The following is a 27,330-nucleotide window of genomic DNA, read 5'->3' as shown; positions in this document are numbered from 1 at the left end:
CTTTCTGCAACTGGTGGACAAAGCAGGTGGCTGCCAAACAACGTTATAAGGGAGCATTGCGAAACTTTAAATGAGTATCTTCTCTAATTGATCAGCAACATAACAACGAAACAACGTTAACCAGGACAACTTTACGTGAGGAGTTACTGTATGTATTGATGGTGCAATGCTTATTGAGGAATGTTTTCAATAACAGCTAAAAGCTGCCAGTGACAATCTTTCCAATAATTGATAGCTATCAATGTTTAAAGGACACAAACACATTCAGTGGTATAGAAAATTTCTGGATGAATCCAAAATCGGATTCTACAGTTTTACAGATCTACAACACACACACACACACACACATAATCTGTGTCGTTATGTTAAGTGTGGATCAAGCAATTGATAGGTACTGTCCTTGTTAATCCAGGATACAAGCCATCAAATTAGGTTAACTGAGTATAAAGTCTATTTTCCAGGAACGAAGGCAGATAAAGAAAAGTTCCAGAAATAAAATAGAAATAAACTGGCAAATCCTAAGCAATGAGGATTTGTACTAGATTTGGGAATATAAAAGTCTCTAAGAAGAACTATGGTGGGTGCTTAGCACCCACTGGCCGCCCCTCATGAACACCTCCCCCTTTCCCCAGTGTGTCCTGCCTGCCGGCAGGCCCCACAAATCTGCGCCTCCCCTTCCCTCCTAGTGCCTACTGCCTGCCGCGGATCAGCTGTTTTGCAGCGTCTGGAGGCGCTGGTGGGGGGGAGGAGCAAGGGCGCAGTGCGCTCGGGGGAGGGGGAAGAACTGGGCGGAGAAGAGACGGAAAGGGGGTCTGGCATTAGGGAAGGGATGGAGTGGGGGCGGGGCCAGGGAGGAGCACCCCCAGCAGATTAGAAACTCTGTGCCTATGTCTCTTCCTGCAATACACTTACAATTGTGACCAGCAGATGTACTGATACTAGATCCTTCTTGACATAACAAATAGGGGCCAGCTGATTATGACTCTAGAATTCCCACCATTTGTGGTACAAAATATATTAGACAAGTCAACTTTCAGGACATGTTGCAAAAGGGCCCATTTGTTTCACCTGGCCTTTGAAGAGAGGTAGATATATACCATGGAATTGGAGAATTAGCTTTTAGTTACAAGCCACTGCTTGTTTGAAGCATTTTTGTAGCCATGCAGGTCCCAGGCTAGTAGAGAGATAAGGTGGGTCAGATAATATCTTTTATTGGACCAATTTCCGTTAGTGAAAGAGACAAGCTTTTGAGCTACACCGAGCTCTTCTTCAGGTCTGGGAAGGGTGTTTGGATTTTTTTGCAAGTTTAGTTGCACAGAACAAAGATTCTTAAGATAAGTAGCATCATTAATATATTCCATCTCAGGAAAAATGATCTACTTTTGAGCAGAGAAATTCCAATAAGCAATTTTTTCCTTTAAGTCCATAGTGTTAATGGCCTAATAACCTTATATAGCACTTTCAGTATTCAAGAATCTGGTCTACAAAGATGTGCACTGTAATCATTCACAAAATGATAAATATGTACATTATTTTGCCTTCTAGCTCAAGAGCCATGTAGTTTTGGACTAGCCACTTTTTGTCACATCAGATAATTCAGATTTATCTCAGCCATCTAACAAGAATATTTTATTAGCCTTCAAAGCCAGTTCCCAGGAAAAATTTTATGCAGCCTTTGTCAACATGAAATCAGCTTTTGAGTCTACTGACAGAGATCATCTCTGGGAGAAACTTGCGAAGGCTAGGCTTCTTTATCTTGAAAGCCCTCCATAGACAAACAGTGGGCAAGATTAGGATTGGGTGGCGAGATAAACTAATTTACTTATCCATCATAAGAGACATCCAACAGGGCTGCTTATTGGTCCATTTTCTTCTTAATTTTTACATTAATGAGATTGTGACAGCTTTAGAAGTAGTGCAACATTTCCCTCCCAAAATTCTGAACCGATTTGTGTTGGTCCTTCTTTATGCAGACAACATGGTTCTGTGGTCCCGAACCCCCCTAGGCTTAAAGTATATGTTAAAGGACTTTAGCTCTTTTTGCAAGTAGGAGAACCTGACCATAAACTATAAGAAAACTAAAGTAATTTTCTCTGGCCACAAACCAGAACTGTATAAATAGATGAATGATGGCCATTATACTGAACAGGTCAGGTTTTTCCCCTGTTTGGATATCTGTTTTACACATAATGGCCAGTAGGATAAACATATAGAGGAGTTATAATTTTAAAGGTATAATTGATTTGGGGGAAGGGTAAATCTTGTGTTTTTAATTTGCGTTTTTAAAACTCTATTTGTTTTTCAGAGTTATCAATTTAAAATTTGTATTTACTGTAGTATGCACAGTGGTCTATGGCTAAAATGGTATATTGATAAACTATGCTAAACTACTAACTGAGTAAATTTTAATGCACTGCAATCCAAATTTAAAAAAAAATCCTAATTGTTCTTTGGTGTGATGCAACATTCACGAATTACAAGATTCCTGTTCATGTTCATGTTAGAGACAAAAGACTGCATGGTCCATGGATCTGCAACTCAGATACATAACTATGGATCTGGGACCTGGATTAATTTTTTTGAAGACATTTTTGGATTAAGGATCTATAATTCCATCTCAGGGGTTTTAGTGAAACATGCTCTCATGTTTTATGTTGTCAAAAGTATGCCTCAAAGGTATTACAAAAAAATAATTTACAGTTGCTTGCTTTTTCTGTACAATAGTGGACAAATCCTTTACACATGTGATTAGCAGCACTGACTTCAACTGGTTTATTCCCATGAGTAAGGCAGCAGGATTGGACCCTATATGTATACATTCAAAGAGAGAGAACAGCTGCTATTGCTGTAATGTACTGGAAATGGCATTTACTTTTAAGGGTAAAAAGATGGGAAAGAAGGTTAATTGTAAAACACTCTCCTATATAAATCAATAATTTCAACAAATTATTCTTTTTCAGTCTTGGTCCCAACCAAATCACTAATATATTTCATTAAGCATATTTTCAAATACTTATGGAAAATAAATAATATTGGTAAGCTCAGCTTAATAGGAAGGGGATAAAAACTACAAAATATGATTGTTAGATATTTGTTCAAAAGTCAACATGATGAAAATTCACCACTAGACACAACCACCATAAAACTCTCAAGTCAGGGTTCGAACATTTTCTGGACAGATGGTTTACTTAAACACGCTGACCTCCTATCAGACTGGATTATTGCCCGTAATGCTCTAGTCTTTCCTATGGTAAGTGGGTCAAATGAGGTTTTACCAGAGTATTTTGATGATCTGATACATCATGGTCCCAAAATGATTTATTAAAATCCACAACTGAAATTTTTTTTATATATTTCTACTGCAAATAAAATTTATCTTTGGGAAACACACCCCACTCCAACCCATCATACTAACCTTCACATTTTTCCAAGATCTGGACAGTTTCTCCTAGTTCCAAGACTAAGCCTTGTGGTATAGATCCTCGGAAGCTGCATATCACTAGAAAAAATAAAAGATAAAGGTTACATATTGTCTTGTTTTATTCTTAAAACAAAGGAGACTCACATATTAGCTTAATTTATTTATACACAAAGAGCTGTTACATATCTGCTAAAAAAAAAAATCTTTCCCATTTTGCCAATTACTTCCTCTTGTACATTTTCTCCCTCTTACCACAACCATGAACTCCATTATGTTTAAAAATGATCCATACTTTTGGGGGAAATAATCTAGGTTGAGGAAGACCTCAATCATTTTTAATAATTGATCCCAGATGAACTCATGCTGTATACCAAGATTCACTTCACCTATGAACTTATAAAGTGGAAGAAATAGCACTGATTTTATTTGGATCAGGAATATTATTCTTGAGCATTAATGTACATAAAAAGGGAGGCAGATTGCAGAGATTACCTTTCTCCAACATTTCTATTCATCTTCAAGCACGGTCTGGCGCTAATTTAATATAGGAAAGCAGTTATTTTTAGATATTTATGATTAAGGCTATTAGAGAATGTGTTTTTTGTTTACAAATACTGAATAGGTTATAGAGCTTTAATAATTTAGAGATGAGAGCCTTAAGTGTTGTGTCTTTTCTTCCAGTTTTTTTATTGGTTAATTACTGTAGAACTGAATTAAGAAAAATCACTTTATGAAATGTCTTGTCTTAAAAATGAATGTAGGAAAATATAAATAAAATAAATCACCAGTCAGAACCTAAATCTAACAAGAAAGGAATTATTTGTTGGAAATGCATAACAAAGTCTTCCTTATCCATGATACTTGTTAAAATGCCATAGTGGCACGGCCACTGGTGGTTGTTGTTGTTGTTGTTGTTTTTTTTGGGGGGGGGGGGGCAGGTTGTATTTTTTTTTTACATTAATAGGTCATGTCAACAGTGACTAGGATTACATATAATTATGCTCATTCTTTTAAAAACCTTTGTATCTATAAGTGTCATTAAAAGTGTAATTAAAAAATGGAGAAAACAGAAAACCCACTTTCTCCTGGAGAACTAACTTTAAGATGGTTTATATATACACTGACAATACACACATCTTGTACATACATTTTACACACACACACACACACACACACACACACACACACACACACATGCACACGCACACACACAGAGAGAGAGGAGGTTTATAATGGAAAACCATGAGTTGAAATAGTGACCTCCAGTGGGGAATAATATACTCAGGCTAAAACTCCAGACATTTGCCTATAAGTAATTTTTTTTTTAAATTTAAGAGGAAATACCTTTTCCTTTAAAATTAAACTCAAGACTATGGGCCTAATTCTCCATTCAGTTGAGGTGCTTCTCACTTCTTTACTTCACACAGGCATTTTCATATAACAAGGAGCCACTGTAGAGAGTCCTGTTTATAAAGCCCATCCATGCACTAGGCACAGCTTTCTCAGGGGCTGGTCTGATACTGTGGAACATACTCCCACAAGAACTATGGACCATCAAACGTCACCATTTTCTGCTCCAAGTGCAAATTGCACTTCTTCAACCTTCTCTAACATGTAACACAGTATATTTTTAAAAACTAAAACCTAAACCCTAGCAAAACAAAAATTTCACTGCACACACAATTTTCCCCCTGTGGAGAGGATGACAGGGGAACAAACCACATGACCAGGTTAGTCACACTGCTTAATGCACTAATCGAAACTACTCAGATTCTACAGTAACGATGGAAGTATAAGAACCTACATACAATAGAATATGTGCCTCTTCCGGCTTCCTGAAGATCTCTATGCAGTGTGCACAGTCAAGGAAAAAGGGTCATGGCTGGACTTCTCCACCAAACCCCAGCCATTTTAACAGCTCCTTGGGTCTAGTGGCAGCCACTGTAGGCTAGAGCAGACTTCACTCTTCTAATTTATGTCAGACAGGACAAGCATCCAGACAGCTCCAGGACTGGAGGAGTCTCAGGGTGACTTAAAGCCTGGCTGGGGCAATAGTGCAAAAATCCTTTAAATCACATACAGATATTCTCAATCCATTGGATTCGGTTTCAATCGCAGGGGAATTATTATATATAATTATAAATAGGTCCTGTTATTGAGGATAAGAACCAAAATACTAAGCACCAAAGTAGAATAAAGTTATTGAGACCAGTTACAACATTCAGAAGTTATAGGCTCTGATCAATACACTACCGCAGTGGTTCTCAAACTTCTTTGATCGCGCCCCCGTCTTCATGTCTGTAGTAGTTTACACCCCCCACCGGGTAGCCAGACAGCAACTGCCACTCTCCAGCCACCCATCTCTGCAGGCAGAGCAGAGAGCAGCGGCAGCTGGCCAGGAGCCGAGCTCTAAAGGCAGTGCCGCTGCCAGCAACAGCAGAGAAGTAAAGGGGGTACGGTATGGTATTGCCACCTTTTCTTCTCCTCTGCTGCTGGCAGCAGCACTGTCTTCAGAGTTGGGTGCCCGGCCAGCAGCCCCCGCTCTCTAGCCTCCCAGCTCTGAATGTGCATAGTACTTTTTTCACCCTAAAGCTTCTCACTCTCTCTCCTCCAGAATACATTCCACACCTCCCTGCTCCCAGTTGGAGAACCTCTGCTTTACCTTCTAGGTAACTTCTCTCCTTTTCCTCCAATATTTTACAAAACTGTCTCTCTGAAAAGCTGAAATATTTGTGTGACTTTTGCCTTTTTTTTCCCCCCACACACTTTGTATGAAAAACTAGATCTACCTCAATTTAGGCTTAAACAGTTTCTCTTAGCCTTTATTATGTACATTTTAAGACAAAGCTGTTATCACCTATGAATTACATATACTTGCAAAAACAGATATGGCAAGAAAAATAATTGATCATGTTACCTCGCTTGGAAACAGAATGACGCTTTCAAATCTCTGCTATGTTCACCCCTTCGTCTTCTCCACTCTCATTGTTAATTATCTTACCTAGTTAAAGCATTCTCATGCACAAATCACAATAACTAAACCTGAACTAATAGACATGGTGACAGCAACCCTGCACATAACCTAGACCGGGGTCGGCAACGTTTGGCATGCGGCTCGCCAGAGTAAGCACCCTGGTGGGCCGGGCCAGTTTATTTACCTGCTGACGTGGCAGGTTCGGCCAATCGCGGCCCCCACTGGCCGCGGTTCGCTGTCCCGGGCCAATGGGGGCAGCGGGAAGCGGCGCAGGCGAGGGATGTGCCAGCCGCAGCTTCCCGCCGCCCCCATTGGTCCGGGGCGGCGAACCGCGGCCAGTGGGGGCCGCAATCGGCCGAACCTGCCAGGTCAGCAGGTAAATAAACTGGCCCGGCCTGCCAGAATGCTTACCCTGGCGAGCCGCGTGCCAAACGTTGCCGACCCCTGACCTAGACTAATATATTTTTGCTTATCCTGATAAAACTTACTTTCATCTGTCTACTTCTGTCAGCCCACTGCTTCCATTCAGTTGTTTTTAACCTTAGTGATCTGTTTTTGTGGCTTTGGTTTTTTACTTGTTAGCTTGTCTTGTTTGGGGTGGTGGGTAACCTGTAGCTAACAATTCCCTCTTGATACCCTGTTTCACCCTGCTATTTGCATAGGCCAAGTATTTTACAGATAAGACACACAAGCTAGTTTCATGGTTTTACTCCTGGGGGAATTCTGTGCCACGAACACGTGCATATTTCATGCTCTGCGTATAGTTTTAATTTTTTTGTGTCTGTGCAGAAAATAGCATCTGCTGAAAAGTTGCTGCAGTTCCGTCTTTTGCCCGCCAGAGGAGCGCTGTGGTGCTAGAACACAGTAGCCACTCCTGGCCAGCCCCACCTATGACAGGGAAGAGAAAGAGTCTGCCTTCTTCAAAGCGCCTGTCGGGCCAGGTCAGGAGACAGGTGGTTTGGGGAGACAGACATCGTGGGGCTGCTGGGGGGTCAGACAGGGGCTCATAAGTAAGGCTACATTTTAGTCACAGGTATTTTTAGTAAAAGTCATGGACAGGTCACTGGCAGTAAACAAAAATTCATGGTCCATGACCTGTCCATGACTTTTAGTATATACCCCTAACTAAAACCTGGGCTGGGGCGCCACAGGTGCTGGGGTGGTGGTGGTGGCGCAGGACCCCTGCTGGTGCTGGGGGGGTGGGGAGACAGGTGGCAGTGCACAGCCCAGGACCCCTGCTGGCACTGGGGGGCGGGGGGGCGCGGTGGCAGCATGTGACCTGGGACCCATGCTGGTGCTGGGGGAGGGAGGGTTGGCGGGGCTGGCAAGCTCCCTACTCAGCTCTGACCGGTGTGTCCCTGCAGCTCCTAGGGGAGGAGCAGCCAGGGGAGCTCCACACGCTGCTCCCGCCACAAGTGCTGGCTCTGCAGCTCCCATTGGCCGGGAACTGCAGCCAATGGGAGCTGCAGGGGCAGCGCCTGTGGGCGCAGTCAGCAGAGAGCCCCCTAGCCCCTCTACCTAGGAGCTGCAGGGACATGCGGGTGGGAGCCGGGAAGCCCCCCGCCCAGGTAAGTGCTGCCCTGCATCCCAACTCCCTGCCCCAGCCCTGAGCCCCCTCCCACACATCCAAACTGCTGCTGCTGCTGCCCTGAGCCAGCACCAGCCACTGCAGAAGTCACGGAGGTCACAGAAAGTCACAGAATCCATGAGTTCCATGACCTCCATGACAGACACGCAGCCTTACTCATAAGGGCTAGTGCGGAAGGACAGACTGGGTCAAGGGCTGAATGGGAGTGGATGCACAGGGGCACAAGGGGGAGAGGGTATAGGGCCACATGGGGACAGTGGAGTAGCTGAGTGGGGGCACAGAGACACATGGGGATGGGGAGGGGATGCATGGACACATGGGGATGGGGGAGTGGGTGTCTGAGTGGGGATAGAGGGACACATGTGGACAGGGGGTGCAAGGACACATGGGGACAGGAGCAGATGTGCCTGACTGAATGGGAGAAGCTAGGGGTCTGCCAGGGTCTGCATGGGGGACACTCCCTAACAATCTCTCCCCGTCCCCCCTTAAAATCTGTTCCATACTTTTCCCACTCACACCCAACAACTCTTCAAGTTCATACCCAGGCTCCTTCCCAACAATTACTTCCTTCTCCCTCAGCTCCTCCATTAAACCTGACTCCTCCAAGCCTTTGCACTGCTTCTGAGGGGTTCAGGAAATATAGTTCTGTACTGTAGTTTAAATGAATTATTACTGAGAGTTCTGTATTAATATGCCTAGTAAGGAATCTATTTGTCAAAAAAACATTTCCTGAATCTTTTTTGTTGTCTGTATTGTTAACACACACAATTGCTGACAGGCATTTTGAAATAAATTACCAAAATAACTGAAACTGGTGTGATTATATTGTGTTATTTTGACAAATAAAATATGCAAATTTTAAAATATTGAGTGCAGAATTTTTAATATTTTGGCGCAGAATTTCCCAGGAGTAATGTTTTACACAACCCTGATGCTGTTTCAGCTAAATTTGCAAATGCTGGATCAGCAGAAACACATACAAAAAGCAAAAACTCCTTTATATTTTCTTAAACTATATATATATAATATTCATTTCGCTAACATTATTTAGTATATATATTTGACTAAGAATTAGTTTTCTAACATCTTTTGTCAAAACAAAAAAAGGTGAAAATTTAACTTGCATTCACTGCATACATCAATATGCCTTTGAAAATGCAAGTCAAATTAATCCTAGTCTAAACTGGTGCAATATCATTGAAATCAGTGAATTTGCATCCATTAAATTGGCCCAATAAGTTCAAGTGGATACAGTGATCTCCAGCCCAACCTTTATCTGTATTCTTTTTTTTTCCCCATACTCCCTCCCTACCCACTCCATGACATCTCATTCTTTTAGCTTCAGCTAACTCATTCTTCATCATTTTCTTTGTATCCATACTCCTACTCTCACTTTCATGCTTTCCTCCATGTTGCTTCATACATCTGGAACTCGCTCCTGCCTCTGATGTGCACAATGGCTGTTCTTTCTTCTTTCAAACCACCACTAAAAAGCATGGATGAGATTCTGAGCTGCATCTCTTAGTGGTGCAACAAAAAATTGCAGCCAGAGGGCTAAACTGGCTTCAAGACACTGTTGCACCCTACCGATCCTGGGTTACTCAGGGACCTGGAGAGGCCCCTTCATACTGTTCCAGCTCTTTTACCTAGCATAAGAGTGCCCAAACAGAGGTGAGGGCTTTATCCCTTATGTCTTCCATAAAGTCTACAGGAGTTAACTCCAAAGGTCATGTCATACACATCATTTTAACAAAACCCCACTATGATAAATGCATCTGCATTTTATATCTGAATTGTGGGGTTTTTTTCTTAACTGTAAAATTCTTGGGGCTAGAACTCTGTTTTGTACAGCACAAAACACCTGCTGCACTTAAATAGGAATATGTATTTATTTGTGTTGTATTAGCATTCCAAAGCCCTATTCAGGACCAGAGCCTAACTGCTCAGTGCTGCAAGATGATAAAATATTCAGAGAAATTAGTTTAGGTCATATAATACAGTTTCAGTCAACACTATCTATTCTGCAGACAGAGGACTTCAGTGTGCAGGAACGTTAAGCTATCATTTAATTTTTTTTTTAAATTATTCATATGGATAGTGGACTTTTTCCCCTCCCAAGTCACTGTGAATGTATACCAGTTTAATTCTCTCTGACAATTCTGCAGTAGATAAAATCATACCTGAAATTTATCTAAACATTTTAATGAAAGAACACGATTTAGCGATTAAAAAAAAAACAGGAATTCTTTCAAATTAATTTCACCTTATACTTCAACATAAGTTTTTCACTGATAGTTATTTCCCTCTCAAGAAACAGATAAAAAAAAGCAATAACAAGAGATTTTTGGTACTACTACTAAACACTTTCTGCTGCTGCTACTTCAGGATTCCCCCTTACCCAAGATAAGGGATCCTACAGCGTCTGCATTTTTAATCTGAAGTAATCTAAAATCCAGTTTACTAATTTTTCCTCTTTATCCTGCAGAATTTTAACTTGTTCACCATCAGGCCCAGGAAGAGACCAACACTAGATTAATATGGCCAAATGGTGAGAAGCAAGAAGTATCTTTTGAGGAATAGGTTTCTGATGCACAGTTGATACAGAAGGGTGTAACAATGCCTTAAACGCCCTTCTTGAAACCTGCAGAATAATTTAGTACTTACATAGTACTTTCCATCCAAGGAACTCAAAGTGTCTGAAATTACTGAAAGGAATCTGACTTTATGGATTTGCACAATAGCAGCCAACAACCTCAGTAATTTCTATTAAATCCATGCCAAAGGTTTGAATTTTTTAACTGAATTTTTCATTGACTATTTCATTGAAAATGCCAGAAAAATGATCGTACTACAATACAGTAGGGAAAACAACAACCTCAATTAAGAGACTAACAATTCTAGATACAGTTTAATAAATAAACTAGAGGTTTATATTAACAATATTGACTCTAATCGTTAGCCACTGTTCAATCTCCCCTAAAGGGGCAACCAGAATTACCATGACACAGAGAAATTTATTTATTTATTTATATTTTTTTAATCTTCAGGCAACAAAGTTGACATAGTCAGCTCTATACTACCTACTATGCACAATTCCCACATAGGGAGAATATTGAGGGAAGGGAGAGAGAATGCGAGGGTGGGGCTGGAGTCCACAGCACTCTGATCCTGAGCTGGCAAAGAAGTCCCAATGGGAATACTCCAGCTGGCAAAATTTAGAGCACCCCTTAGTCTGTTCTAAATTACATTGGGGCCCTCTAGCCCCTAGCAGTTCCAGGATTTAAAAAAAAAGCAGAAAGGTGACTTAGAAATGGCCTTTTCCCACTGCTAAGATCAATGCAGCTAAAAATCATTTACAAATAAAAATTACCATCACATTATTGTCATAATGGGTGACAAAATAATGAAAGTGGGGAAGATCATAAAACTGCAAAGAAATATATTCATAACAATAACTACATTACCTAGCTTTTAAATAGAGCTTTTCATCAATAGATCTCAAAGTACTTCATAAAAGGAGGTCAGTGTCATTATCCACATTTTACAGATGGGTTAACTATGGCACAGAGATGAGAAGTGACTTACCCAAGGTCACCCACCGGTCAGGAACAGAACCAGGATGGATAAAAAAAACCTGCTTTTTTTTTTTTTTTTAATTTAACTTGGCTTTTTTGTGTTTTGTTATTTAAATTATAATGTTTTCTTTTAAAAAATAAACCTGTTTAAAATGAAATCTGAATTTAAATACAAAATATGCAAGGGCTAAACTACTTATCTCTTAAAACAGTTCAATAAAAAAGTATGCTGAATCTATGAGTCTCCATCAAAAACTAAGTAAAAGGCTGCTTTTCCATATAATGAAAGAATTAGGGGATAAACATCTAACTTTTGAGGTCACGCTTTATAAATATGACACAACAGATCAGCCTAAGTAAATTAGGAGACTGTCTCATTTTCAAGAGACTTAAGTGAGTAGGAACTTAAGCTCCAATTACTTTCACTTAGAAAATTTTCCCAGGCTGACCCAAAATAACCAGTTAATCCCTCTGTTTAATAAATCATTTAGTTGTAAATGTGAAACATGTTTTGATTAGAGAACTTATATGTATCCAACACCCCTTAAGGTTTTGTTTAATAAAAATAAAATTTATAAGCAGTTGTGTGTTTAATTAAATTCATATTACCATCCTAATGCAGCTTGACAAAAATCATGAGCAAAAAGTTAATTATCTAGTAAATAAGCAATATATCATTCAGCATTTTCTATCATAATAAAATTGTACAAGTCTTAGATCTGAAAATATTAAGCTATATAATTGCCTAAAGAAATGTATGTATTAGTGTATTCTCCCAGACAGCAATAATATGTACCTAATCTAGTGTAAGGCTCTATTTTGTTATAAATCAACATCTTTTAATGGGTATATCAAACAATGAGACTGCACCTTTCTTTAAAAAATAACTGAAGTACAATTGAAAAAGTTGATTAAAATCAATTATAAATAAAGGCTTTCCATTTCGTGATTTAAATCAATCTATCCTGAATAAAACCCATTATCCCCATTTTACAGATGGGTTAACTTTGGCACAGAGATGAGAAGTGACTTACCCAAGGTCAGCCACTGGTACAGGGGAATAAAACCCAGATCTACTGATTTCCAGGACAGTGCTCCATCCTTTAAGCCATACTAACTAACGATTAGTGTCCCAGAGTTCAGAGTGAGACGGGTACCCAAAAATCACCTACTATAAGACAGGCCCAACAACGAAAATAACATAACACCACCGGCCGTCATGTACAACCTGTCCTGTAAAACGATCCCTCACTCTCACAGACCTTGGGAGGCAGGCCAGTCCTCGCTTACAGACAACCCCCAAACCTGAAGCAAATACTCACCAGCAACTACACATCACACCACAGAAACACCAACCCAGGAACCAATCTCTGTAGCAAACCTCGTTGCCTACTCTGTCCCCATATCTACTCTGGCGACACCATCAGAGGACCCAACCACATCAGCCACACCATCAGGGGCTCATTCACCTGCACATCTACTAATGTTATATATGCCATCATGTGCCAGCAATGCCCCTCTGCCATGTACATTGGCCAAACCGGACAGTCCCTCCGCAAAAGAATAAATGGACACAAATCGGACATCAGGAATGGTAACATACAAAAGCCAGTAGGTGAACACTTCAACCTCCCTGGACATTCTATAACAGATTTAAAAGTCACTATTCTTGAACAAAAAAACTTCAGAAACAGACTTCAAAGAGAAACAGCAGAACTAAAATTCATTTGCAAATGTAACACCATTAATTTGGGATTGAATAGGAACTGGGAGTGGCTGGCTCATTACAAAAGCAGCTTTTCCTCTCCTGGAATTGACACCCCCTCATCTATTATTGGGAGTGGACTACATCCACCCTGATCGAATTGGCCCTGTCAGCACTGGTTCTCCACTTGTGAGGTACTCCCTTCTCTTCATGTCTCAGTATATAATGCCTGCATCTGTAACTTTCACTCCATGCATCTGAAGAAGTGAGGTTTTTTACCCATGAAAGCTTATGCCCAAATAAATCTGTTAATCTTGAAGGTGCCACCGGACTCCCAAAGTTCAGAGTTGACTGGAGAAACATAGTGCGCCCAGACCTCATCAAGAGGTAGTTAATGAGCAAGATGGAATTTCTTTGTTGAGGAAAAACAGTCTTCTGTCCATTTTCTTGATGTAGGTTGTTTAACAAGCGCCTAGAATGAATTAAATTTATCCCAGTTTTTTTTTTGGGTAAAACAACTCCCACCTGTTCATGCTCTCTGTATGTGTGTATATATATCTTCTCAATATATGTTTCACTCTATATGCATCCGAAGAAGTGGGCTGTAGTCCACGAAAGCTTATGCTCTAATAAATTTGTTAGTCTCTAAGGTGCCACAAGTACTCCTGTTCTTTTTATCAATACAGCAGCACCCAGCGTACAAATCACTTGCCCCAGTGTTTGTCAGTGAACAGTCAAGCAGAATCAAATTTTCATAATCTGCAAATGCCTATACAAGGGAGAATAAGGTTTTACTTTTCTCGACATGGCATATGCTCATAAAGTGGTATGGGCACAGGCTATAATTTTTGCACAAAAGCATATTTTCTAATGGAGATGATCATCCAAAATGCACATAGAACCTATGGGCCCAATTCTGTCCCCACATGCAAATTTTGACTAAAGCAGATTTACAGTAAATGAATTAGATATATTCCACTTTACCATAATTAACACAAGACAATATTTTATGAATCAGAATTAACTCCATGATGACAGAGCAGAGCCCATATTTAATATATTGAATTTTCTTCTTCGAATGTTGACAGCACATTTTATATGCTTAAGTCAGATGTGTACAGTTAATAAATCTTTTTAAATTACATCTTGTAAAACTAAATATTCTAAAGTCAGTATTGTGTGACAGCCCCAGACTAGTGGGATACAGGAGTCTGGTAGAGGGCAAATATACTGGTCACTGGATGAGTAGTTTTCTGTTCTCTGAGTGACCAGAACAGGGGCTGCACTAGAGTAATCAGGAACCTGCTAGAACCAGTTAAGGCAAGTAGGCTAATTAGAGCACCTGGAGCCAATTAAGAAGCTGCTGCTAGAATCAATTAAGGCAGGCTAATCAGGACACCTGGGTTTTAAAAGGAGCTCACTTCAGTTTGTGGTGGGAGTGTGAGGAGCTGGGAGCGTGTACTGCTGTAGGACTGAGGAGGACGACGACAAGCATTATCAAACACCAGAAGGAAGGTCCAGTAGTGAGAATAAGGAAGGTGTTTGGAGGAGGCCATGGGGAAGTAGCCCAGGGAGTTGTAGCTGTCATGCAGCTGTTACAGGAGGCACTACAGACAGCTGCAGTCCACTGGGCCCTGGGCTGGAACCCGGAGTAGAGGGTGGGCCCGGATTTCCCCCCCAAACCTCCCAATTGACCTGGACTGTGGGTTCTTACCGAGGGGAAGGTCTCTGGGCTGTTCCCCAACCCACAGGGTGAATCTCTGAGGCAAGAATATCTGCTAATAAGTGCAGGACCCACCAAGATAGAGGAGGAACTTTGTCATAATTGTTTTTAGCCTTATCCTGGGGTTTCATTGTCTCTACAAATGAAATAAATGCTAATGGAAAAGTATTAAAAGATACTCCTGGGGAAATTCTGTGCCACTGCGCAATGCAGAATTTTGCAGAAATTAAGATTGTGTGTGCAGAATTTCCTATGGCCCACAGAAATGGGTTGTTGTGCTGCTAGCCAGCCCTAGGGGCTGCTGGATCCAGCAGAGCCCAGCTCACACATAGAAGACACTGCTGGGGGGAGAGGGAGTGAGATAGAGGGTTCCTGGCAGCTGCAGTTCCCAGCATGCCCTGAGGGAAGAAGAGGGTGGCATGCAGGAAACTCCAGGACCAAGCATCAGGCTCTTTCTCCCTCTGGATCCCTGGGTTCTGGGGGGTAGGGAAACAGGTGTCTGGGCTGGAGGGGCCACAGCTGGGCTCTGGGGAGGAGGGGGTTTGGGTGTATTAGCTGGGAGGGCCCTGTGGCTGGGCTCTGGGGAGGAGTTGTGGGTATCTGGCCCCCTGGCTGGACTCGGGAGGGGGGAGAAAGGGGGAAGAGAAACAGAAACTGGGTTGTCATGGGGGTTTCTTTAACTCTCTACTCCTGGGGAAATTTTTGTGTCTCTGTATTGTTAGATATACTTGCTGACAGGTATTTTGAAATAAATTATCAAAATAATTGAAACTGGCATGATTATGTAGTGTTATTTTGACAAAATTTGCAGAATTTTAAAATATTGTACAAAGAATTCTAATTTTTTGGCGCAGAATGCACTATGAGTAAAAGAAACAACAGTTTGTTTTTCAAGGTCACTTTCTCCCCATTTATGTAAGAGACATATCTCCAGCTTGCTAATAAACTTTGTTCCTTTCTCCTGGATGAGGACCTGGGGAAATTCTGTGCCAAAAAATTAAAAATTTTGCACACATTTTAAAATTCTGCAAAATTCTGCATATTTTATTTGTCAAAATAACACAATATAATCCTGCCATTCTCAATTATTTTTGTAATTTATTTCAAAACACTCATCAGCAAGCATGTGTGTAACAATACAGACAACAAAAAAGATTCAGGAAATGTTTTTTTTGACAAATAGAATCCTTACTAGGCATCTTAGCACATCTATATGGCTCCACAAAGTAGATGGAAATACTGCTATCTCCATGTATATCAAGTACAAAAGACCTTAAGGGTATGTCTACGTAGCAAAGAAAAAGCCACAGCTTGCCTGTACCAGCCAACTCAGGTTCATGAGGCTCAAGCTGCGGGGCTGTTCCATTGGTGTACAGACTTCTGGGCTCAGACTAGAGCCAGAGCTCTGGGACCTTCCCATCCTACAGGGTCCTAGAGCCCGGGCTCCAGCCCCAGTCCAGAAGTCTACACAGCAATGAAACCACCACCCAGACAAGCCCCGGGAGCATGAGTTGGTTGGCACAGGCCAGCTGCGGATTCTTCTTTGCTGTGCAGACATACCCTAAAGGGCAGCACCATCCGTACCCCCCCATCCAGGTGTGGAAGGGCTTAGTGTAGGGGGATCCAGGTGTGGGGTGAGAGGGTTCTTTGTGGGGCAATCTGGGTGTGGGCAGCTCGGTGGTGGGATAAGTGCAGGGACGGGGATCTGGATGCACAGGGGCTCATTGCAGGGGGAATGGGAGTCTGGGTGGGGTCCAAGTGAAGATGGAGTGGGGCTCAATAGGGGGAGTTGGCGTGGAGCGGATGGGGCTCGGCAGCAGGGTCTAGGTACAGGGGGTGGGGCTCAGCGGGCGTGTATGGGTGCGGGATGTCCAGCCGAATGGGGGTTGGGTAGACGGGGGCAGCGCCCCGTACAGTGATCCCTCCTCCAACAGCTGGGGAATTATGGGGGCAGGAAGTGGGGGGGGGGGGGTGGAACTTCCTGCAGCCAAAAGACCTTCCCAGGAGTGGGTCTGACCCAGCCCTAGCTGCTCCGTGCAGGGGAAGAGGAAGTCCTGTGTCATCCCCACTCCCCTCAACCCAATCAGAACTAGGAGTTGGAGCCCAGTGCACAAAAAGAGCATCTCCAGTCCTGCCCCTCCCTGGCTCCAGCTGCACCACAATAGCGTGCGAGTGGGACAGTGTTGTATGCACACCCAGCCCTTCTGCCTGAGGTAATGATTTACATCTCCCCCGGCTGCTCCCAACACCCAAACAAGATGTACCCACTCGGGACCACTGCCCTGAAGGGTCGTGTGAATCAATTATTCTGTGGGGAGAGAGTAAAAGTCTATGGGGGGCATTAATTCTGCACTTGTGCTGTGGTGCAGAACTCCCCCAGGAGTATTTATATTGTAAATCACTGTATCTGAAGTTGAACATGAAGACAATGCACAGGCTCCAGCTGGTACAAAATGCACCTGCCCATCATTTCTATGGTCTAGGTTGCCATGAGCACATCAGGTTCATGCTTAAATCCATCCACTCAGGTGCGGCTGCCTCCTCAGTCCCCCAATTTTTTATCTATTATTCTCTCCACCAAACAAACAATAGTCTAAATTACTTTTTAAATTAAACTGTAGGTAAATTACTGCAGTTGTAGTCATCTGCCTAGATTTCGTCTCATTAAAATTCCAATGCTATAGTTTTAGCTCTGGTATGTTTAGGCTCTGTAGTTAAAATTTGAACAAGGAAAAGTAATTTCCAGAATTGTTTTTCACAAAAAGACATTTTAGAAGCCTCTGTTAAAAGGGCTTGTAAGATTGCTAATACAGTCCTGTCTTGAGCCTAGCTGACTTTTCTTCAGCATACTGGGAATAAAAGAGATGGAAAGGAAGATATAGTTCAAGGAAACAATCAGCTGATTGACAAGGGATTAGCCTTGACCTAAGCATCTGCACACAAACCTGCTTCATTTGAAGATTAACCATGGAAATAAAAGTGAAACTATGAACTCACAAGTTAGATATTTTCTTATGACACACAGATACTTAAGGTGAATCAGATCACATCTTATTTTCAACTATTGCATCCTAGTAGATGACTTGAGTAATGAACTGTCTTTCACTGTGTAGCAGGGTGGTTACCCCACTCCTGCCCTGAAGGACTTAAAACAGCCAGGGAGAGGGCTGTGGCAGAGAAAAGCTAGGCTGATTGGGAAAGTAGCCACAGCTGGGCTATGCCCCAATCAGGCCCAGCTGGTCCCTATAAAAGGCTGAGCCAGAGGCCAAAAGAAATCTCTGTGCATTCAGAGAGAGAAAGGCCTGGCTGCAGGAAGCTAGAGACTGCGTACATGAGTGGAGCAAGGCAGAGGAGCTGGGGAGCTCCAGCCAGGAAAGCCCCAGGCTGCGGCCTAGCAGAAGGACAGCCCAGGGGTAGGCCAAGGCAGCAGGTCCAAACCCAACCTTGCCAGTGATGAGTAGGCTGATACTGCAGTCTGCCCCAGGACGTGGGGCTAGATGATGACTGGCAGTAGCTTTATACTGAGGCGAGGTGGGAATAGTGGGTGGGGGTTCCCCGGGCAGACCCTAAGACTGAAGGGTTACAGCTAGGGGGCAGCACCCCGGGTACAAGGGCACCAGGGTCCAGGGAGGGACACAGGGGCCAGAGGACAGGCGGATCCCCGGCCTCCAGAGGGCGCTCCAAGGCTGGCAGAGCTAATTCCCAACAGAAACCAGCAGGAGGTGCCACAGGGGTGAGTCCCGCACTGCTACACACTGGTATTTCTCTTCAATCTTGCAAGCTTTGCCTTTAAGGAATAAGTGTTAACTTTTGTAGCAGCATTTCCCAAAGTGTGGGATGAGCCAAGGATTAGCTGGATCTTGGGGAGTGTACAAGATATATAAATTAAGATGAGTAGACTCTTAAAACATCATGGGGTTGAACAGAGGTTGAAGAGACCCTAATTGGTTTCATTTTCCTGAAGTGGGAACTCAGTTTTCAAAAGTCTGAGAGACTCTAGTATATATTGACATTTTACTGACTTTTTCAGTGTGCTTTTTTTATCAAGCCTAGGCAAAGAAAAGTGAATCTTTTCCTATTTCTTAAACCTACAATACTCTTTATACAATGTTAATTGAAAACCATTTATAAAATTATTTAAAGTTTCTCAGACAATAATAATACATGCAGCGTTAAAATCAACTTTTCAAGTGTACCCATACCTTCTTCCTCCTTCATTTAACAACCAAACTGGAGTCTAAGGGTCTGACATGGAAAACACTTACTGATACTTTTTGCACTACTGTAGGAGCTTGTAGTGTATTCAACTTACAGGGAAACACACTTTTGAATTCAGCTCCTTTTAAGTAAATGAATATAGTTTCCAATGTTTATTTCAGAATATAAATGCATTTGTATCCTTCAAGTTATTTTTTGTAAATTTTTTTTGTATTTGTGCTAAACATTATTTTACCAGACATTAACAGGAATAAGCATATATGCTATCAAGAGCTCAATTTCTCCACAACCATTATAATTATTACAGGAAAACACCATAGAAAAGAGTATCCAATAATTTCAGGAGTGGAAAGATTTGAGTCACCACTTCTGTCAAATCCAAACTATGTAATATATATATATATATATTATTATTAAAAATGTTAGCTCAAATTACGCTGTTGTAGGCAAACCAGATATAATGGACCAGATTCTCTGGTCTGACCAAGCTATGCTTGGTGCATGACTACATTTATTTTCTCCCAGTCCCCGGTATAATCAAGGATCTATTCAATCCCTGGTATACAAATTGCTCACAGTCTCAATGGGCCATTCTAAAAGCTAGATTCTAGGGAGCACTGGTCACACCTCCTTTTGCCTACCCATCTCCCTTAAGCCCATAGTCCGAAGCAGGATTACACACAAGCTGCTTGGGTGGTTCTATACCATCAAAAGAATCACCTACCCATAAGACATCATACTGGAGAGAGTTAAAGTAGATGTTGCTGGAAGACAAGGTAGATAAAAATCAATGATTTAAAAAAATTGATTTTTTTTATTTAAATCAGATTTGATAGGTTTTTTCCTCAAATATTTTATCTAAAGACAATTTTAATTAAGATACATTATAGCTCAAAGATATCTCATCATGAAATAGGGATTATAAATTCTAATTCTATAGTATGAGACAATATATTCATGTAATGTTTAAGAAAAGTTTTGTAAATAAGTTCCAATAGTTCATGGATTAGGGATCCAATTTTATGGGATTCCAGGGGCTTCTGTATCGATTATTTAGGTTAATCTTTCTATCTACCCAATGGGAGTCAGTGCTCAGTTTAGAAGATATCATCAGAGATACTTAGTTTTGCAGTTCCCAAACTGTGGATTTGTGTCTCCAGAGATAACATGCTTGTTAACACCAAAAATGTTTTAAATAAATATTATAGAGGTGAGAAATAACAGACCTCAACCCTATTCTCCCTCTGCAAATTTGTGTACACAGAGTCAATCCCTTACCTCTCTCTAAAAGTGCAAAGTTTCAAAAAGTTCAATGAATAGAAGATTGTTGGAGGTGGAACAGATCTGGACAAGGAGAAGAAGTCTGGAGATAAATGTGAGAATGGAGGGACAGGCAGTAGAAACAAAAGTGAAACTATTTGAGCAGCATATTCCAGAAGTTTTGAGGTCCTTCTCATGGTAGCCTTCATTGTTTTGAGATCTACCATACCATTCTCTTACTAGAAAGGAAAACCTATAATGGCAGAAGGCCATAAAAGCGACCCAGTTTGAGAATATTTTAATGAAGTGCCTCTTCCTGTGGGTAAGACAGGCATGCGTGTAAAATGCAAACAGTGCAACAAAGAGGCAACAACATGAGAAGAATTCCTTCTCAGGAGGAAGCTGCGTTTGAAGATGATAAAAAGAACATGTCTGAACATACAGGATCTTCAGGTTGATAACCCTTTTTATTTCAGACTTCTTATTTAAGGACTGCCTGTCTTCCTTCTGGACTATTCTTGAATTCTCATGTTTGAGAAAAAAATATATAGTTGTTACTCTATGGTACTATCATTTTAGATGAAGTTGTGATAAAAAATAAATAGCTGAAACAGGCAGATCTTCCTTTTACAATTTCACCTTTAAAGTAGATTACAAAAAGAGGTAATGATGAAAAAATTACCCGGTTTGTTTATGCAAGAAACTTTCCCTTCCGTATGATTGAGGACCCACACTTCATTAACGTGGTTCAGTCATTAAGACCAGGATACAGTCCACCCAACACAGCAGATGTTACAGGCAAATTGCTAGATAAAGTGTATGAAAGAGAAATTGAGCAGTGTGCAAAATGTCTAGAGGGTGAAATTGTTAACCTGAGTCTTGATGGGTGGAGCAGTGTCCACAATGATCCTGTTGAATGTGCTTGTGTGACAACAGAAGAAGGGAATGTCTTCCTTACAGAAACAATCGATACATCAGGAAATTCACACACAGCAGAATACTTGCAAGAAGTAGCAGTAAAAGATATAACAAACTGTGAAAAAAAATTCAAATGTCTAGTACGCAGCTTGGTCACACACAATGCTGCAAATGTATCCAAGATGAGAAGAAATTATTCAGAATAGAGTGAAGAGAGTCCCAAGTTAATAACATAAGGTTGCAGTGCTCATTTGATGCACCTCCTAGCCAAAGATTTCAGTGTTCCAGAAATAAAGGCTAATGTTGTTGAAATTGCAAAATACTTCCGTAACAACCACTTTGCAGCAGCTGCTCTGATAAAAGTGGGAGGAACCAAGCTAACTCTCCCACAAGATGTGAGATGGAACTCAGTAGTGGACTGTTTTGAGCACTGTATCAAGAACTGGCCTTATCTCATGACAGTTTATGAACAAAATTGTGAAAAAATAGATGGCACTATCACAGCCAAAGTTCTCAACATTGGGCTTAAGAGAACTGTTGAACACATGCTGAGTACCCTGAAGCCTATTTCTGTAGCCTTGAACAAAATGCAGGGAAAGAGCTGTTTTATTGCTGACGCTGTTCAAATTTGGAAGGAACTGAGTGAGATCTTAAAAAGAGAAATAGGCAATGACAGAGTTAATTACAAGCATTAAAAAAAACGAATGGGACAAGCACTATCTCCAGCTCATTTTCTTGCAAATATTCTCAATACTTGATACCAGGGGCAAATCTTAACTGCTGAAGAAGAGGAGTTGGCTATGACATGGACATCCAGCAATCATCTTTCCATAATGCAACTATAATAAACTTCAGAGCTAAGGGTGAACCATTCAAGAAATATGTTTGCTGATGATGTTTTAAAGAAAGTCACACCAGTGAACTGGTGGAAGTCATGTAAGCACTTGGATTCAGAGACTGTTGAAGTGATAATCTCACTTTTAACAGCAGTAGTTTCTTCTGCTGGTGTAGAAAGACTATTTTTTTCCTTTGGACTAATTAATTCCAAATTGAGAAATCGTTTGGGACCTGAAAAAGCAGGAAAGCTTGTTTTTCTTTTCCAGATTATGAACAAACAGGAAAATGAAGGTGAAGACGACTGAGTTAGCTGCAGAAGCCAATATTTTAAGTTTCTCACATTGACCTGGCTGACATAGTAGATTTAATTTTTGGGTTGTTGTGGTTTTTTTTTTAAATATTTAACTATTTTAATATAAAATCTGATTTTTGTTAAAATTGTTTTTAAAAACTTGAGTGTTTAATTAAATTCATATGCTTGTTTTGTTAAAATATTATATTTGTTGTTGAAGAAAAAAATCCAGAATACATAACCATTGTTGTTTTAGTTAAATAAAACAATTTAAATGTCCTGTCTGGTGATGTTCTCCTCCTAATAGAGCATGGCAAGAAAATCCTCCAAATAGTTCACCTCCATAACTTCATAAATCTCTGCTTCAATTACCTTTGGTAAATGAAATAACCAAACAATCATTCATTTTCTGATATAGCTGTAAAACTAATCTGAAAAGTTTTTAAAATAAATCACTTTAAAAATGTATAGTCTGTACCTTCTAAAAATGAAACCTACATCTATCTCTGAGTTGTGAAGGATATGTATTAAGGTTATAACAACCAACAAGAATGCACTTTTATGAAGAAATCCATGAGTAAATTGAGTCTTCCTGACTAGTGATTTAAATCATGATTTACAACAATTTGATTTAAATAAAATCCACAAAGAGCACAAAGCAGCCCAATCACTCCAGTGAATTGGGCCTTACAAAAATGTTTACAGGACTATGCTGCCATGGTTGGATATTGTTGTTTTCTAAGCTTCTTGTGGTTGTTCCATCTTGTCCTGCAAATGCATTTAAAGACTTGAGGTCTAAGACCACTCTAGGTCTGCTGTGCTTCTGTGGCAATCGCAAATATTAAACAATCTCATGAGAACTCAGACTGAGCAACTGCTCTCTGGCCTTTACATGTCTTTCCAGGAAAGGTGAAATTGCATTCTATATAGGTTTTGTTTGTTTCTAACTACATTTCTGCTAAGCTGCAACATGGCTGATCGCCTCACTACATGTGATTCAAGTACATCAGTCAGCCAATAGAACTTCATTCACCCCTTCGTCAAGAGCAGCCCTTCACCAACCAGTCTTTGTTTTTCCTTCACAGGATTCAGACCTATAAACAACTCTTACAGCTGTTAAAAGATGGTGGCTGCAGCATCTCTAACAGCTTGGATTGATTGAAATCAAAGTAACTTAAATAACCAATTTTAATTACGATTTAAATCAACAAGCAAGAAACTTTGATTTAAATGAGTTTTAATTGCATTTTGAATATATGTTTTTGGGAGGGTTGTTATTTTCTTTAAGAAAGGTTGATTCTCATTAGTTGGTAACCATTTAAACATGGTTATGTGGAATTAAACACCGTCTTCACACTAAATTTGGTGCTTCTTTTTCCTAACCAAGATACACCTCTACATATAAACGCTGTCCTCGGGAGCCAAAAAATCTTACCGCATTATAGGTGAAACTGCATTATATCGAACTTGCTTTAATCCGCTGCTGTGCACAGCCCCACCCCCTGGAGCGCTGCTTTACCGCGTTATGTCCGAATTCATGTTATATCAAGTCACGTTATATCGGGGTAGAGGTGTATATATGCATATTTATTTACGCAGTTATATAGCTTTACTTACATTTATTCAAATTCTCAATTTTTATGTTAAGTGACATGCATATATTTCCGTCCAAATAGAGCTTGACACAAATCACAGGTTTAAAAAATGTGTGTGTGTGTGTGTGTGTATACACACACACACACACACACACACACTTTTTTTAAACCTGTGATTTGTGTCAAGCTCTATTTGGACGGAAATTCAATTAAAAATGTACAAAAATATATATATTTTTTTAAATGCTGGATAAATAAGGAAAGAGTTTATCAAAACATGTTTTGCACTTAAAACTGATTTATTAAACAAAGGAGTATTATCTATAATTAATCATCTTCTTACATATAAGTTGATATCAGACTGTTCAGCCATCTATCTGCTCCATCATCAAGGGTAGCAACATGTTGCAGTCCGCCCTCCAATAGTCCAATTGTGCGCTCCTACACCACATGCCTGACCATTTACATCACTATCCCGCAGTCACACTGTGAAGACTGGGCTAAGCCAAATTCCTGCATTGTGGCAGCCACTCTGGTCAGTCCAGTAAGCAGCTTGTTAACTCTAGTCCTGGCCCTGCACCCTAGGTTGCAAACAGGTGGGTGTAAGTTAGGGCTTCTGAGGGTCATCCATATGCCTCTCTCTTATTCCAGAGTTGCTACCAGCCTGCACGGACATAGGTGTTGGCCCCAATATTCCATTATTAATCCAAGATTGGCACGGGACAGGAATACATGAACGGCCACTGCAAGCAGATGTCATGAACTCAGCCGTGGCAAGTCAGCAGGAAACAGAGATGTAGGTGCTTTCTTCCAGAGACAGACAGATGTCTCGTAGGAAGTGCATGTTGTGTATTTGCACTTATTGAAACCATTGTCTGCCTAGTATGAGGCAGATTGTTCTCATTAGTCATAACCATCCATTGAGTTTTAAGGGTGATAGCATCTGAAAGTCTATCTGTAGTTAATGATTATTAACGGTCCTTCAAGACTGTCATTCAAGATTTTAGAACTAGTAGATCCCACCCGGTTTTTATTCATAGACTGGAAGAAGACGACAAGCTTTCCTTTTCTTTCAACTCCCAGTTGGCTTCTTAACTTTAAATGAACTAGTCATCAAACTGAATTAGTTGAATAAACTGAAATTAAGAAAATATTCTATTTATGCCTGAAAAAGAGGCTACTGCTGTCAAAAGCTGGTTTAGCACTTCAACAAACTCTGGGTCCTGTTGCTCAGCCACTGACTACCATCAGCTCAGTCGTCTGACTTTCTTTAAAAGTTGTCAGAAGATATGTACTGCTTAATATTATTTTTGGTATTTAATCTATATGATTGTAATAGATTGTAAGTTTAGGCCTTAACATAAGTTATCAATTTCAAATATAATTTTAAATAGGTTTATTTTTAAAATGTAAACCTGTATGTAATCTTAAAAAATCTGATTTAAATTTTAAAAACTGGTTTTATTTTATTAAGTCATCGACTTTTATCCACTCAGTTCTCCAAAACAAGAAACTAAGTTGTAGCCTCACGTGTAGAAGTGAAACCATGCCCCTTGTAGGTAGGCCATTCATAACGAATGTATAATCCAAAATTCTAGACCTGAACATCAAATACTGCTTAATAGCTCTCATGCTATGGTTCAGAAAAAGATCAACCCAAATAATCAGTGACATTGCTGAGTTAGAAAACTCTAAACTGGTAGCATTAGATAACCTCCACATAAATTTGGTCCTGTCCCAAACCATGAAATAAAAACAAGAAATCCTAAAGTGTTAAATCTATGCTCCTCCTGGCTGATGAATGGCAGCAGAGGACAAATAAGCTCACTCACAACAGAAATACTCAATGCCTCATTTAGAAAAGCAAATCTTCCAATCTTCTTGAAATATGTTATCTAATCAATCCTCAAAATCATCAAAATTGATGCAGAAAATGTAAATTAACCATACCAATTCAAGAAAAACACCTGTCATGGTAGAGAGCTAAATGAAGTCCTCTGCTCAATGTGCGGCAGCAGTCAAAATCCAAAATGTTAGGATGTATACAGAGTGGGATAGAAAATAATACTAAAAAGACTTTGTCGTTATAAAAATAAATGGTACATACTCATCTGAAATGCTGTGTCCAGTTATGCTCATCCTACCTAAAAAAGTATATATCAGAAATAGAGGAGGTTCAAAGATAGACAATAACAACACGAAAAACTTCCATATAAAGAGACTGAAAAGATTTAGACAGCTCATTTAAGAGGAGATGAGTAAGAGCAGACTGATAAAGGCATACAAAATAATGCCTTGACTAGGTAAGGTGGATAAAGTGACTAGAAGCATCCATTATCATAATTCAAGAACAAAAGTACATTTGATGGAGGTGAAAGGCAGCAAATTTAAAACTGAGAAAAGGAAACAAGTTTTTACATTGCAATTTAGAACTCATTGCCAATGAGGCCAAGAATATAACAGAATTTTTAAAAGGCCTGGACAGTTGCATGGATAATGAGAACCTCCTGAGTTAAAACAGTAAAGATTTTTTCTAAAGGTTGGAAATCATAAAAATGCTCATATTTCAGAGCATAAGGAGAGTTAGGAAATAATTTGCCACACTAGCTACATAATACTGGCCACTGGCAGACACACAATAGTGAACCAGATAGACCTCTGATATCAATGTTCCTATCATCTCATCTCTAAACTCCCAGTTCCTAGCCAAAAATAACTGATAAAGTAGCAGTAACAAAGATAAAACAAACATATTTACTTGCTGTGATGTTCTGTACCTCGGGGGAACACCCAGCACCTCCATGTTCATCCTTATAATATGATTGTGTGGTATCTAATGCAAAGTTTGTCATTTCGGGTGTTTTCGGAATGCTCATGATGCACTGAGCATTGTTGTTATAGTAACGTTACAGGTTGTCATTTCATGTATATAGTTATGAGGCTGAAAATGTGTCCTCATGGCTTAAAGCAAGTCCAGGCAAAAACTCTCCAGAAGCAGAGGGGCAGTTCACACTTCATCAGGGCATATATGGGGCAAACCCAGTCCATCTTCACAGGAACAAAGGACACTCACCTAGGCAACAACAATGGATCTGTGGGACTCTTGAGTGAATCGCCCCCCTTCCTTTGGTCAGTTTGGGACTACGATGAGGAAATGCTCATCTGACTCTGAGGGGGGTGGGCAAAGCCAAGAGGGAAGAAAGAACATGATAAACAGGAGAGAC

The 27,330-nt window shown here is 40.5% G+C and overlaps 1 protein-coding gene across 7 annotated transcripts in view; it reads right to left on the bottom strand.

Annotated features, from left to right (window-relative positions):
• The window catches only part of DOCK3 (dedicator of cytokinesis 3), a 694,815-nt gene that overhangs the window by 580,577 nt on the left and 86,908 nt on the right, over positions 1 to 27,330 (bottom strand). For all 7 annotated transcript variants that reach the window (XM_054034104.1, XM_054034108.1, XM_054034105.1 and 4 more), the window contains exon 2: positions 3,416 to 3,499. In XM_054034104.1, coding sequence (XP_053890079.1) covers positions 3,416 to 3,499 — 84 coding nt within the window. The remainder of the gene's footprint in view (positions 1 to 3,415; positions 3,500 to 27,330) is intronic.

Source organism: Malaclemys terrapin, chromosome 7 (genome assembly GCF_027887155.1).
Source record: "Malaclemys terrapin pileata isolate rMalTer1 chromosome 7, rMalTer1.hap1, whole genome shotgun sequence".
NCBI lineage: Eukaryota > Metazoa > Chordata > Testudines > Emydidae > Malaclemys > Malaclemys terrapin.
The sequence above is the reverse complement of the archived record's forward strand: the minus strand, read 5'-3'. Positions and strand labels throughout refer to the sequence as shown.